The sequence below is a fragment of the Oncorhynchus nerka genome, linkage group LG25, assembly GCF_034236695.1.
Source record: "Oncorhynchus nerka isolate Pitt River linkage group LG25, Oner_Uvic_2.0, whole genome shotgun sequence".
Lineage (NCBI taxonomy): Eukaryota > Metazoa > Chordata > Actinopteri > Salmoniformes > Salmonidae > Oncorhynchus > Oncorhynchus nerka.
The window spans coordinates 59,117,136-59,133,094 of NC_088420.1; the positions used below are offsets into that span (position 1 = coordinate 59,117,136).

Below are 15,959 nucleotides of genomic sequence, written 5' to 3' on the forward strand. Positions count from 1 at the left end.
CCTGGTCTCAAAGGGCAAAGTGGGAGGAGGGTGTGGAGTCCCCCTGGGTGTGGTCCACAATGCTCGACGGGTAGCGATGCCGGCCTCTGCCTTCGTGTCACTACGGTGGCCAACCCACTGAAAAAGAAAACCCTGCAGCTGGAGATCCAGGGGCAGGCCGTGTCCAGGGACAAGTGGTTTGTGATGCTGGACCTGAGGGATGCGTACTTCCATGTTCCTGTTCACCCAGCTCATTGGCAGTACCTCCGATTTGCTTTCGAATGGACGTCTTACGAATTCATGGTTCTTCCCTTCGGCCTCTCCTTGGCACCCCAACACTTTCACAAAGTGCATGGTCTCTGTCCTGGCACCTTTCATGTCCCCAGGATTGTTGATCCTCAATTACCTGGACGATTGGCTGATTTGCGCCCCGACCAGGACACAGGTCCTGTCAGACAGAGACATGCTCCTGACCCACATCGGCAAGCCGGGCATCATTGTAAATGACAAGAAGAGTCGTCTGACGCCCACTCAGAGGGTGGCCTTCATTGGCATGGAACTGGACTCAGTCCTCATGAGAGCATGCCAGCCCACCAGAATGGTTCAGGTGATCTTATCTTGCCTCGTCCACTTTCGGCAGAGGTGGGTGGTATTTGTCCTGACCTGCCAACACTTGTTTGGCTTGCTGACGGCGGCCTCATTGCTGATTCCCCTGGGCCTGCTCCATCTCCGGCCTCTTCAACTGTGGTTCAACTCCCCCCGGCTGCACCTGAAGCGCCACTGTCACCGCCAGATGCAGGTGAACACACAGTGCCTCAGGGCATCATTGAGGTGGAGCTGTCACTCCTTTCTCTCAGGTGGTGTGGAGATGCTGAGGATGTGCCACCAGCGGCTGGTCAGCACAGATGCCTCCCAGATCGGCTGGGGGATGTGACCAAGAGCAGGTCAGCCAATGGCTGTTGGCTACCCCCTTGGAGTGGCAGGCACATCAATACACTAGAGCTCCGGGCTGTACTGCGAACTTTGTTGAAAACAGCAGGTCTGGGACAAGGTAACACGTCTGGTGAACAGGTCAGAGTTCCATAGCCTGACCCGGTGAACAGATCAGGGTTTATTGTGTTGTGGGTTCCCAGACCCAATTAATTATTTTTTAAACTCTCTCTCTCTCTCTCTCTCTCTCCCTCTCTCTATCTCTATCGATCTATCCCTTTGCTCTTTCTCCTCCCCCCACACACACTCTCCACTTCAGTAAAACAAGGTTCCGGTGGTTCCAGGAGAGTAGTGTGTACAGGGACGCTCCAGCCTTTGCCCTAGATGGAGTCTATATCTCTGAGCCCTGCCCCAACCACTGTGGAGGACATGGAGACTGCATCTCTGGGGTCTGCTTTTGTGACATGGGATACACAGGTACATAATGATACATAATGATTGTAGAGAGGATGGGGGGGGGGGGGGAGGGAGAGAGAGAGAGAGAGAGATGAAGGAAGAGGTAGGGAGAGTATGGGGACATGGGGTCTGTATCTCTGGGGTCTGCTTTTGTGACATGGGAAACACAAGTACTGAGGGAGGGAAGAAATAAGCAGAAAGAAAGACAGAGGGAGAGAGAAAGAGAAAGAGAGTGGGGAGTTCTATCAGTTCTATAGGAAGAGTGAAAAGGAGAGGGTTCTAAAAAAGACACTCACCTAATGATCCGTTGTTAATCAATTAAATCCTTGTGTGTACTCCAGTTGAGCAGGACAGCTGCGTGCCAGCGGTGGCCAGACCTACAGAGTTGGCAGAGGGCTTTGAGAGCAAGCTGAGCCCGGTTTGGCAGACCCTGAGTGGGGGGCAGGTTGGAGGGGGCTGTGGCACCATCAGCGAGGGAAAGGCTCTGTACTTCAGCAGCCCTGGGAAGAGAGAGGCACGCACTGTACCTATGGATACGACAAACACACGGTTAGTATGATCACACTGCTGTATTGAATAGAATTGAAAGTATGCTCTACAGCCTAAAGATGTAGAGCAGCTTTAGGCAACTTCTTGAGGAAGTTTGCTCTAAACCTCCAGTGTTAACATATTTAATTGATTCAGCTAATTATATTCTACACCCCCTTTCTGTCTGTCTGTCTGTCTGTCTGTCTGTCTGTCTGTCTGTCTGTCTGTCTGTCTGTCTGTCTGTCTGTCTGTCTGTCTGTCTGTCTGTCTGTCTGTCTGTCTGTCTGTCTGTCTGTCTGTCTGTCTGTCTGTCTGTCTGTCTGTCTGTCTGTCTGTCTGTCTGTCTGTCTGTCTGTCTGTCTGTCTGTCTGTCTGGTCCCGTCCCCTCCCTCCCTCCCTGCAGGCTTGTCCAGTTCTACATCCGTATTGGAGGGAAGAATGTTGGACCCACCTGCACCAGACCTCGCTCCCGCAACGAAGGTGACTCTCCATCTCTACTGAAAACCTCCAATTCAAGCTCTGACAGACTCAAGTTTGTAGACCTCAATAAGGCTCTCTTCTGCCTCTGCGTGGTGGCTCTTTGACATTGCATGCATGCTGTTGCTGTTATAATGGTTTTCTGGCTGCTTCCTCTCCTCTACTTTATGACCTCCCTCGTCTCCTCTTTTCCAGGAGTGATAGTCCAGTTCTCCAACAACAACGGAGTTCAGTGGCAGTTCCTACGTGAGCTGGACTTTGGTTCCTTCCTGGATTCCCAGGTGGTCACCATCGAGCTGCCTCCACCCGCCAAGACTCCCTACACTGTGTTCCGCTGGTGGCAGCCACAGCAGGGTGAGGCCCCCAACCCCTACATGGATCACAGGGACACACCATACAGTCATTGAGCCATCCATACAGTACTTGCAGGGACCCATGTAAAGAATGTGTATAAAGCAGAGGCCACACAGTGTATCCTTCAAAAAGGGTGAGCCATACTCTATCTATCTCTCCCTCTTTGTCTCCTCTTCTCTCTCTCCCCCACCTCTCTCTCTCTCTACCACTCTATAGGTAAACACTCAGCCCAGTGGGCTCTGGATGATGTTCTGATCGGTATGAATGACAGCTCCAGGACTGGCTTCCATGATAAGTTTGACGGGACGTCTCCTCTGAGACACAACTGGTACCGCATACAGGGGGGAGAGATCACTGTAGACTGTCTGTCCCTGGACACTGCTCTGTCCTTCAACAGCGACACCACTAGCAGTGAGTTAAACTACAGTACACACACACACAGACAGGGAAACGGGAGATGTCACAGTTGTCTGTCTGTCTCTCGACACGGCCCTCTGATGCCACAGACAGTGTGTCCTCCTACTGCACGCAGACATGCACACTACACACCCCTTTCTTTAATCCGGGCCTCAATGATTTAGCCTACATGGGGAAACAGGAAACTAACAGAACTACTGCCGATCTTGAGACTGGTATTCACACCATACCATCAACATGACACGGTCAACTCCTACATCACAAACAACCCAGGCTGCATTGAATCAGCCATTTCCACCTTATGGCTTCTGAATTGTTAATGGCAGCTGCCTTGATTTAACATCCTGGTTGTTATTTATGTGTGCATCAAGCTGTGAGCGGATTGACTTTGTGCAAATATTACATTACATCCAGTCCCATCCATTACCCCAGACATAGCAAGAGCAATTTTCCAACGTATCTATAAATATTACAGCCCAGCTGGGCAGCACGGCACGTTCCCGCATGCATAAAGTACTGTTAAATGTGATGTGTATTACCGTGAATGTGGTTTGTTTCACTGCCATCTCAGACTGTGTGTAGGTTGTTACTAAAGTATATATTTTAGATCAGTACTCATAGTTTACCTGATACCCAAACCCACCTATTGTTTACCACAACTTCTTTGTTGAGCACGTGTGCCACTGCGCTGTCCAGTTCTCACAACGTAAAGATCCAGTTCTCACAACTCTAACCCGTTAAGGCCCTCTCTTGACCATCTTGTTAGATTACTTGTTAGATATTACTGCACTGTCGGAGCTAGAGGCACAAGCATTTCGCTACACTCCCTTAACATCTGCTAAGCATGCGTATGTGACCAATAAAATTGTGTTTTAATTTATTTTATTTGACCTTGTCACTGTCTCTCTCCCTGCAGAGAAGCCGCGGTATGCAGAAAGCTGGGACTTTGAGGTGTCAGGCTCCTCCTTCCTGCAGTTTGAACTGTCTATGGGCTGCAGTAAGGTTGCCACCTCATCCCACGGTGTCAGGCTGGAGTACTCCACGGGTAACGAACTCTAATAACCGTCATGGATGATCCTTTATAAATGATTATAAATGACAGAAAAGTCAACAGAAAACTCATCTAGATCCAGGTGCTGGTTTTGGCGGGAACAACTATTATTAGAAAACAACAGGCCAGCCATTTCTGGTGTGTGGTTTTTATTATTGTTTTTAAATTCTTATACATGCTTATAAATATTTACAAATGCTTTTTACATGGTTATAAATTATACAAATGCTCATGAATAGTAATTATTATAAATGGTTCGACATTTTTTCAAATATTTACTGAAAAGTTCAAAAATGGTTCCTAATGTTTATACATGGAAGTTATTAAAACGTATTACCACCCCACAGACTGTGGGCGCCACTGGGCCCTGCTCACCCCAGAGTGTGTTCCACCTGCCATCGGCTGTGCCGGCTACACCATGAGCTCAGTCTACACCGCTACACAGTATAACCGCTGGAGGAGGGTTACGGTGTACCTGCCCAGCGCTGCCAAGTATGTGTGTGTGGTGTGTGCATGCGTGTTTCTGCATGCTTGTGTGTATATGTGTATATTATTAGTATGCTTAGTGGCACATCAGAGCTTGTCTCTTTAAAATGTATCCTTGTGATTTGAATATTCCAGTCATAAACAAAATGATACTATTTAAGCATTGTAATATAGTAACACTTCGTTTGAACTATCCTTCATAACCCTTTATAATAATGCCATAAACATGTCATTAAGATTCATAGCATGTGTTCTATTCTGTGGTTGTAGTTCTCCCAGGACTCGGTTCAGGTGGCTCCAACCCCACTTCATCCCTGGGGCGGACGGTTGGGCCTTGGACAACGTGCTGCTGGCCCCTGGCTGCCCCTGGATGTGCTCTGGACATGGACTCTGTGACAACGGATGCTGTTTGTGAGTTACACAAACATATACACACACACACACACACACTGTCTCACAGTATTTAATGTTCAGAACTTTTGCATGGAATTTACTGGAACTGTGTTATATTATATGTGAAAACCATAGGGGGTGCTGGGGGTTATTTATATATATATATATATATACATTATATCACAAAAGTGAGTATACCCCTCACATTTTTGTAAACATTTGAGTATCTTTTCATGTGACAACACTGAAGAAATTACACTTTTGAATCTCGTCAGTCTATTCATGCGAGAAATTGCCAAGAAACTGAAGATCTCGAACAACGCTGTGTACTACTCCCTTCACAGAACAGAGCAAACTGTCTCTAACCAGAATAGAAAGATGAGTGGGAGGCCCCGGTGCACAACTGCGCAAGAGGACAAGTATATTAGAGTGTCTAGTTTGAGAAACAGACGCCTCACAAGAACTCAACTGGCAGCTTCATTAAATAGTACCCGCAAAACACATTTCATGGGAATGTTGCAAGAACATTCCTGTGTCCAGTTTTCTTTTTTCATCATTATACAGAGCATTAGGAAAGTATTCAGACTCCTTCCCTTTATACACATTTTGTTACGTTACAGCCTTATTCTAAAATGGATTCAATTAAATGTTTTCCTCATCAATCTCCAGCAACTGGGAGACTTAGTCAGGATCGAGAGACCTGCAGAGAAGGATCTGCAGAGAAGAATGGGAGAAATGTTGTGTTAGCTAATCCAAGTTTATCAGTCTCAACGTCAACAGTGAAGAGGTGACTATGGGATACTGGCCTTCTAGGCAGAGTTGTAAAGAAAAAGCCGTATCTCAGACTCGCCAATAAAAATAAACGATTAAGATGGACAAAAGAACACAGACACTGGACAGAGGAACTCTGCCTAGAAGGCCAGCATCCCGGAGTCACCAAATATGTTCAGACATGTAATTTTGGTTCGGATACCAGATTTAGCCTATGCCTGGACTAACAACGCTTACTATGGATATGAAATAAACAGTCACCTCACCTGTAACCCCCACCCTCTAAACAGGTGTGACCGGGGTTATGGCGGGGCCCATTGCGTGCCCTTGGCCCCCCTCCCCTCCATTCTGAGAGACGACTTCAACGAGAACCTGGCGGCGGAGCAATGGCCCGAGGTGTACGGGGCTGAGAGGGGGACTCTCAGTGGGGAGCCCCTCAAATCTGGCACTGCACTAATCTTCAAAGGGGTATGGGTTCTATTGTTTAATGTGACCTATACCGTACACACATTTAAGTGAAAAAGACCTAGAGAGCAGATAGAGAAGACGCACGCATGCACACACACTTGTGCACACACACAAACATACAAACTCACACATTATCTGCCTAGAAGACTTAGTAAGTGTACTTTATCATTGATTATAAACTCAGAAATAAAAGAAACATCCTCTCACTGTCAACTGCATTTATTTTCAGCAAACTTAACATGTGTAAATGTTTGTATGAACATAACAAGATTTAACAACTGAGACATAAACTGAACAAGTTCCACAGACATGTGACTGACAGAAATGGAATAATGTGTCCCTGAGCAAAGGGGATTTCAAAATCAAAAGTAACAGTCAGTATCTGGTGTGGCCACCAGCTGCATTAAGTACTGCAGTGCATCTCCTCCTCATGGACTGCACCAGATTTGCCAGATCTTGCTGTGAGATGTTACCTCACTATTCCACCAAGGCACCTGCAATTCCCCGGACAATTCTGGGGGGAATGGCCCTAGCCATCACCCTCCGATCCAACAGGTTCCAGACGTGCTCAATGGGATTGAGATCCGGGCTCCTCGCTTGCCATGACAGAACACTGACATTCCTGTCTTGCAGGAAATCACTCACAGAACGAGCAGTAATGGCTAGTGGCATTGTCATGTCAGGATAAGCCTGCAGGAAGGGTACCACATGAGGGAGGAGGATGTCTTGTTTAATTTTTTTATTTCACCTTTATTTAACCAGGTAGGCTAGTTGAGAACAAGTTCTCATTTACAACTGAGACCTGGCCAAGATAAAGCATAGCAGTGTGAACAGACAACAACACAGAGTTACACATGGAGTAAACAATAAACAAGTCAATAACACAATGGGAAAAAAAGGAAAAATAAAAAAAGAGTCTATATACATTGTGTGCAAAAGGCATGAGGAGGTAGGCGAATAATTACAATTTAGCAGATTAACACTGGAGTGATAAATGATCAGATGGTCATGTGCAGGTAGAGATACTGGTGTGCCAAAGAGCAGAAAAGTAAATAAATAAAAACAGTATGGGGATGAGGTAGGTAAATTGGGTGGGCTATTTACCGATGGATTATGTCCAGCTGCAGCGATCGGTTAGCTGCTCAGATAGCAGATGTTTAAAGTTGGTGAGGGAGATAAAAGTCTCCAACTTCAACTATTTTTGCAATTCGTTCCAGTCACAGACAGCAGAGCCAAATGAGGTGTTGGCTTTAGGGATGATCAGTGAGATACACCTGCTGGAGCGTGTGCTACGGGTGGGTGTTGCCATCGTGACCATTGAACTGAGATAAGGCGGAGCTTTACCTAGCATGGACTTGTTGATGACCTGGAGCCAGTGGGTCTGGCGACGAATATGTAGCGAGGGCCAGCCGACGAGAGCATGCAGGTCGCAGTGGTGGGTGGTATAAGGTGCTTTAGTAACAAAACGGATGGCACTGTGATAAACTGCATCCAGTTTGCTGAGTAGAGTATTGGAAGCTATTTTGTAGATGACATCGCCGAATTCGAGGATCGGTAGGATAGTCAGTTTTACTAGGGTAAGTTTGGAGGCCTGAGTGAAGGAGGCTTGTTGCGAAATAGAAAGCCGATTCTAGATTTGATTTTGGATTGGAGATGTTTGATATGAGTCTGGAAGGAGAGTTTACAGTCTAGCCAGACACCAAGGTTCTTATAGATGTCCACATATTCTAGGTCGGAACCATCCAGGGTGGTGATGCTAGTCGGGCGTGCGGGTGCATGCAGCAAACGGTTGAATAGCATGCATTTAGTTTTACTTGCGTTTAAGAGCAGTTGGAGGCCACGGAAGGAGTGTTGTATGGCATTGAAGCTCGTTTGGAGGTTAAATAGCACAGTGTCCAAGGAAGGGCCAGAAGTATACAGAATGGTGTTGTCTGCATAGAGGTGGATCAGGGAATCGCCCGCAGCAAGAGCAACATCATATACAGAGAAAAGAGTCGGCCCGAGAATTGAACCCTGTGGCACCCCCATAGAGACTGCCAGAGGACCGGACAACATGCCCTCCGATTTGACACACTGATCTCTGTCTGCAAAGTAGTTGGCTAAGTCTACTGAGTCTGCCGATAAGAATAGAGTCGAAAGCCTTGGCCAGGTCGATGAAGACGGCTGCACAGTACTGTCATTTATCTATGGCGGTTGTGATATTGTTTAGTACCTTGAGCGTGGCTGAGGTTCACCCGTGACCGGCTCGGAAACCAGATTGCACAGCGGAGAAGGTACGGTGGGATTCGGGATGGTCAGTGATCTGTTTGTTGACTTGGCTTTCGAAGACCTTAGATAGGCAGGGCAGCATGGATATAGGTCTGTAACAGTTTGGGTCCAGGGTGTCTCCCCCTTGGAAGACCGCGGCAGCTTTCCAGTCCTTGGGGATCTCAGACGATATGAAAGAGAGGTTGAACAGGCTGGTAATAGGGAATGCGACAATGGCGGCGGATAGTTTCAGAAATAGAGGGTCCAGATTGTCATGCCCAGTTGATTTGTACAGGTCCAGGTTTTGCAACTCTTTCAGAACATCTGCTATCTGGATTTGGGTAAAAGAGAAGTTGGGGAGGCTTGGGCGAGTAGCTGCGGTGGGGGGGTGGAGCTGTTGGCCGAGGTTGGAGTAGCCAGGATGAAGGCATGGCGAGCCGTTGAGAAATGCTTGTTGAAGTTTTCGATTATCATGGATGTATCGGTGGTGACCGTGTTACCTAGCCTCAGTGCAGTGGGCAGCTGGGAGGAGGTGCTCTTGTTCTCCATGAACTTTACACTGTCACAGAACTTTTTGGAGTTATTAGGATGCAAATTTCTGCTTGAAAAAGCTGGTCTTTGCTTTCCTGACTGACTGCGTGTATTGGTTCCTGACTTCCCTGAACAGTTGCATATCGCGGACTCTATTCGATGCTATTGCAGTCCGCCACAGGATGTTTTTGTGCTGGTCGAGGGCAGTCAGGTCTGGAGTGAACCAGGGGCTATATTTGTTCTTAGTTCTGCATTTTTTGAACGGAGCATGCTTATCTAAGATGGTGAGGAAGTTACTTTTAAAGAATGACCAGGCATCCTGATGCTGTGATGCTGTGATACACTGCCTCAGACCATGACGGACCCTCCACCTCCAACTCAATCCGCTCTAGAGTACATGCCTCAGTGTAACGCTCATTCCTTCAACGATTAACATCACGCCTGGAAAAAAACGTGACTCGTCAGTGAAGAGCACTTTTGGCCAGTCCTGTCTGATCCAGCGACGGCGGGTTTGTGCTCACAGGCGACGTTGTTGCTGGTGATGTCTGTTGAGGACCTGCCTTACAACAGACCTACAAGCCCTCAGTCCATCTTCTCTCAGCCTATTGCAGACAGCCTGAGCACTGATGGAGGGATTGTGCGTTCCTGGTATACCTCGGGCAGTTGTTGTTGCCATCCTATACCTGTCCCGCATGTGTGATGTTCGGATGTACCGATCCTGTGCAGGTGTTGTAACACGTGGTCTGCCACTGTGAGGACGATCAGCTGTCCGTCCTGTCTCCCTGTAGCGCTGTCTTAGGTGTCTCACAGTTCGGACATTGCAATTTATTGCCCTGGCCATATCTGCTGTCATCATGCCTCCTTGCAGCATGCCAAAGGCACGTTCACGCAGATGAGCAGTGAACCTGGGCATCTTTCTTTTGGTGTTTTTCAGAGTCAGTAGAAAGGTCTCTTTAGGTTCCTAAGTTTTCATAACTGTGACCTTAATTGCCTACCGTCTGTAAGCTGTTCGTGTCTTAATGACCGTTCCACAGGTGCATATTCATTAATTGTTTATGGTTCATTGAACAATCATGGGAAACAGTGTTTAAACCCTTTACAATAACGGTCTGTGAAGTTATTTTGATTTTTACGAATTATCTTTGAATGACAGGGTCCTGAAAAAGGGACGTTTCTTTTTTTGCTGAATTTATTATCTTGATTTCTCTTTCCGTTTTGCTTGATTTGTAGGAAGGTCTGCGTATGTTGATGTCTAGGGACATGGACTGCACCAGCACTCTCTACATCCAGTTCTCCTTCAAGTTCATCACTAAGGGTAGGTCTCTTTTTCACATACAGTACATTCTGGCTATATCTGCTTACCATTTATGTCTGCAAAACTACTTTTAATCTTTACTTTGTGTCAGTGTTTTGTAGATATGTTATACTGTTAACTGTGTGTGGGTTGCGTTAACTCTGTGTCCTGTTCCCAGGTGTCCCAGAGCGCTCCCACTCGGTGCTACTACAGTACTCTGTGAACGGGGGGATCAGTTGGCTGTTGTTAGATGAGTTTTACTTCCCTACTTCCACCGACACGCTGTTCATCCACCTTCCTCTGCCCACCAGTGCCCAGACCAACGCTACCCGCTTCAGGCTCTGGCAGCCCTACAACAGCGGTGAGTAGTGAACACACACAGTGAGTCTATGGTCCGTTTATCTACACAAGAAGTGTGTGCTTGTACACTCCACTTCATGGATTTAAAGGAATGGACTGGTGTAAGGAAATGGTGGAAACTTCATCCAATCCAATGCTTTTAATGCAATGAGAGTGTACATTTTTGTGTGAAGAGTAGCGAATTGAATCACAGCCAAAGACAAAGTTCAAATACACTCATACTTACAGTATACACACATCTCAAAATAATGACATACTGTATGAAGACACATTGTATGTCTGACTGGCTATATGTGTTCTGTCCTACAGGTAAAAAGGAGGAGGTGTGGGTGATTGATGACCTGATCATCGATGGCAGCTCGCTCAACAACCCTCCTGTAGTCTCTGACAGCTTCGAGGGCGGACCCCAGGATTACAACTGGCTCTTCTACCCAGGAGGCAACACTGGACTCTACTGCCCCTACCAGAAGAGTGGCCTGTGAGTAGATCTACTGGTTGTACAACCCTTTAGTGCACTGTGAACACACTGAACCTTGTACCTACAATCCTTCATCTCTGTGTGCCTCTAAGATGTCAATTCAACATATGTGCTTCTATGCCACAATACAGTAAATTCAGGAAGTTAACTACCAATTTAGTTGACATATTCATAAAGGCCCAGTGCAGTCAAAAAATGTGATTTACCTGTGTTTTATATGTATTTCCACACTATGAGGTTGGAATAATACTTTGAAATTGTGAAAATTATGATAATGGCCATTTAGTATAAGATCTGCTTGAAAAGACAGACTGAAATTTGAGCCTGTTTTGGTGGGATGGAGTTTTGGCCTGACATCACCAGGCAGTAAATCAGAAAGACACTTCCAAACCTCTCTGCCAATAACAGCTAATTTTCAGTTTTCTCCTCCCCACTCGGATGACTCCCAGACAGTACTAGCAAAATTCTTACTTCAGAAATGTGTCTTTGCTAAGAAGCTATTTTTGTACATTTTTGTCCATTTTAATTTAAATCAATCACGGTAAGTTACTTAATTGTTACCCAATATGTTTTTGATATTGATATTTTGTTTTTGAAACGGCTGCATTGTCTCCTTTAACGTAACATTTCTGTTTAATTCCTGAATTGATTAAATTGAGTTGGACTTGATCCCAATCCTACTGTAAAGGACTGTAAGATAACAGACTTTGTCTAATGTATGTGCGTGTACAGGGAGGATGATGAGTCTGCCATGGTGTTTGTCTCCAGTGAGTTGGGAGAACATTCCATAACCACCAGAGACATTGATGTCAATGAAAACACCATCATACAGTTTGAGGTATGAAGAGAAGAGAGAGAACAGACTGATTGGTTGGGAAAACAGTGTAGGAAAGAAAATCAGTGAAGTATAAGAGGAGAGGAATGGGGAAAGAGGAAAGCGGAACAGAGACAGAGAAATTGAGTTGGACAGAGAAATACTGACGGAAAAGATAAGAGGATAAAGAATGAGAAAATGTATCCTAATTTAAAAGTGGAGGTGCCAAAGGGTTTTCATAAAGACAATGACTGATTTATATGACGTTATTATAATTACTATTCTCTTTGATACATATGAATGTGGGCTGTTTAAGGATCATAATTATTTTATAATAATTCATCACAATATAATTATATGAAATAGAAAACATAAACAGAAGTATATTGAATATCTAGAGTGGTCTTGTTGATGCAAACACACTAATACTAATAAGTGAGTAGTATATCAAATAACTACAGTAATCCTGCTGAAGCAAGAACATTAATATATTACTGCATAATGTTCATAATTATACTAGTAATACTTTATAATATAACAACTAAGAATTTGATTGATATTATGTTTATAATTTAAACATTTTTCCTGTTTATATTTCCTGTGTTGTGTTTCAGATGTGATCTTTATAATGATAATGACAATTACATAGTAATAATAATTTATTAATTTGTTCTCAGATCAACGTAGGCTGTACGGCAGATTCTTCCTCCTCTAACCCAGTGAGACTGGAGTTCTCCAGGGACTTTGGGGCTACATGGCATCTCCTGGTTCCCCTGTGTTCGGGGGGCCCCCAGCCCTCATCCCTATGCTCCACAGAGCTGCACCCCGCCAGCGTCTACTACCCCGGGACAACACAGGGCTGGAGGAGGGAGATCATCCACTTTGGAAAACTCAGACTCTGCGGGTGAGAGACTACAGGACATTGAAGAGAGCCTAACTAATATGAAAACCATCCATTTGAAACTTCTCAAATGGCCAGTTAAGATATAGGAATGGGCCAAAATTCTCCCAACTTATTGTGAGAAGCTTGCGGAAAGCTACCCGAAACTTTTGGTCTAAGTTAACCAATTTAAAGGCAATGCTACCAAATACTAATTGAATACTAAAGGCCGCTCAGCAAGGAAGAAGCCACTGCTCCAAAACCTCCATAAAAAAGCCAGAATACAGTTTGCAACTGCAGATGGGGGACAAAGATCGTACTATTTGGAGAAATGTCCTCTGGTCTGATGAAACAAAAATAGAACTGTTTGGCCGTAATGACCATCGTTATGTTTGGAGAAAAAAGGGGGAGGCTTGCAAGCTGTAGAAAACCATCCCAACCGTGAAGCACGGGGGTGGCAGCATCATGTTCTGGGGGTGCTTTGCCGCAGGATGGACTGGTCAACTTAATGTGCGAGCAAGGAGGCCTACAAACCTGATTCAGTTATATCAGCTCTGTCAGGAGGAATGGGCCAAAATTGTGGGAAGCTTGTGGAAGGCTACCCAAAATGTTTGACCCAAGTTAAACAATTTAAAGGCAATGCTACCAAATACTAATTGAGTGTATGTTAACTTCTAGGGAATGTGATAAAAGAAATAAAAGCTGAAATAAATTATTCTCTCTGCTATTATTCTGACATTTCATATTCTTTAAATGAAGTGGTGATCCTAACTGACCTAAGACAGGGAATTTCAGGAATTGTGAAAAACTGAGTTTAAATGTATTTGGCTAAGGTGTATGTAAACATCAGACTTCAAATGTATATACGGTCGTGGCCAAAAGTTTTGAGAATGACACAAATATTAATTTCCACAAAGTTTGCTGCTTCAAATCAAATCAAAGTTTATTTGTCATGTGCGCCGAATACAACTTACAGGCTCTAACCAATAGTGCGGAAAAAAAAGGTGTGTGTGTGTAGATAAGTAAAGAAATAAAACAACAGTAAAAAGACATTTGAAAATAAGAGTAGCAAGGCTAAAAACAGACACCGGTAAATCAGGCTTATTGAGGTAGTATGTACATGAATGTATAGTTAAAGTGACTATGCATATATGATAAACAGAGAGTAGCAGCAGCGTAAAAGAGGGGTTGGGGGGGCACAATATGCAAATAGTCTGGGTAACCATTTGGTTACCTGTTCAGGAGTCTTATGGCTTGAGGGTAAAAACTGTTGAGAAGCCTTTTTGTCCGAACAGTCTATGCCTGGGGTGGCTGGGATCTTTGACAATTTTTAGGGCCTTCCTCTGACACTGCCTGGTGTAGAGGTCCTGGATAGCAGGAAGCTTTGCCCCAGTGATGTACTGGGCCGGACGCACTACCCTCTGAAGTGCCTTGCGGTCGGAGGCTGAGCATATACCAGGCAGTGATGCAACTGGTCAGGATGCTCTCGATGTTGCAGCTGTAGAACCTTTTGAGGATCTCAGGACCCATGCCAAATCTTTTTACTTTCCTGAGGGGGAATAGGCCTTGTCGTGCCCTCTTCACGACTGTCTTGGTGTGTTTGGACCATTCTAGTTTGTTCTTGATATGGACAGCAAGGAACTTGAAGCTCTCAACCTGCTCCACTACAGCCCCGTCGATGAGAATGGGAGCGTGCTCGGTCCTTCTTTTCCTGTAGTCCACAATCATCTCCTTTGTCTTGGTTACTTTGAGGGATAGGTTGTTATTCTGGCACCACCTGGCCAGGTCTCTGACCTCCTCCCTATAGGCTGTCTCGTTGTTGTCGGTGATCAGGCCTGCCACTGTTGTGTCGTCTGCAAATATACTGATGGTGTCGTGCCTGGCCATACAGTCGTGGGTGAACAGGGAGTATAGGAGGGGACTGAGCACGCACCCCCTTTGGGAGCTCCAGAGTTGTGGATCAGTGTGGCAGATGTGTGGCTACCTACCCTCACCACCTGGGGGCGGCCCGTCAGGAAGTCCAGGATCCAGTTGCAGAGGGAGGTGTTCAGTCTCAGATTCAGTGTCTTTAGATATTTTTGTCAGTTGTTACTATGGAATACTGAAGTATAATTACAAGCATTTCATAAGTGTCAAAGGTTTTTATTGACAATTACATGAAGTTGATGCACAGAGTCATATGTGCAGTGTTGACCCTTCTTTTTCAAGACCTCTGCAATCTGCCCTGCCATGCTGTCAATTAACTTCAGGGACACATCCTGACTGATGGCAGCCCATTCTTGCATAATCAATGCTTGGAGTTTGTCAGAATTTGTGGGTTTTTGTTTGTCCACCAGCCTCTTGAGGATTGACCACAAGTTCTCAATGGGATTAAGGTCTGGGGAGTTTCCTGGCCATGGACCCAAAATATCTATGTTTTGTTCCCCGAGCCACTTAGTTATCACTTTTGCCTTATGGCAAGGTGCTCCATCATGCTGGAAAAGGCTATGTTTGTCACCAAACTGTTCCGGGATGGTTGGGAGAAGTTGCTCTCGGAGGATGTGTGTTGGTACCATTCTTTATTCATGGCTGTGTGTTCTTAGGCAAAATTGTGAGTGAGCCCACTCCCTTGGCTGACAGGCAACCCCACACATGAATGGTCTCAGGGTGCTTTACTGTTGGCATGACACAGGACTGATGGTAGCGCTCACCTTGTCTTCTCCGGACAAGCTTTTTTTCCGGATGCCCCAAACAATCGGAAAGGGGATTCATCAGAGAAAATGACTTTACCCCAGTCCTCAGCAGTCCAATCCCTGTACCTTTTGCATAATATCAGTCTGTCCCTGATGTTTTTCCTGGAGAGAAGTGGCTTCTTTCATGCCCATCTTGACACCAGGCCATCCTCCAAAAGTCTTTGCCTCACTGTGCGTGCAGATGCACTCACACCTGCCTGCTGCCATTCCTGAGCAAGCTCTCTACTGATCCCGCAGCTGAATCAACTTTAGGAGATGGTCCTGGCGCTTGCTGGACTTTTTTGGGCACCCTGAAGTGTTCTTCACAACAATT

The 15,959-nt window shown here is 45.6% G+C and overlaps 1 protein-coding gene across 2 annotated transcripts in view; it reads left to right on the forward strand.

The window, feature by feature from the left end:
• The window catches only part of LOC115115592 (reelin-like), a 303,739-nt gene that overhangs the window by 257,568 nt on the left and 30,212 nt on the right, over positions 1-15,959 (forward strand). For both annotated transcript variants that reach the window (XM_065009916.1, XM_065009917.1), the window contains exons 30-43: positions 1,229-1,386; positions 1,707-1,914; positions 2,297-2,373; positions 2,566-2,724; positions 2,941-3,135; positions 4,058-4,186; positions 4,540-4,684; positions 4,949-5,089; positions 6,133-6,310; positions 10,319-10,403; positions 10,561-10,743; positions 11,052-11,220; positions 11,953-12,058; positions 12,712-12,938. In XM_065009916.1, the coding sequence (XP_064865988.1) occupies positions 1,229-1,386; positions 1,707-1,914; positions 2,297-2,373; positions 2,566-2,724; positions 2,941-3,135; positions 4,058-4,186; positions 4,540-4,684; positions 4,949-5,089; positions 6,133-6,310; positions 10,319-10,403; positions 10,561-10,743; positions 11,052-11,220; positions 11,953-12,058; positions 12,712-12,938 (2,160 nt within the window). The remainder of the gene's footprint in view (positions 1-1,228; positions 1,387-1,706; positions 1,915-2,296; positions 2,374-2,565; positions 2,725-2,940; positions 3,136-4,057; positions 4,187-4,539; positions 4,685-4,948; positions 5,090-6,132; positions 6,311-10,318; positions 10,404-10,560; positions 10,744-11,051; positions 11,221-11,952; positions 12,059-12,711; positions 12,939-15,959) is intronic.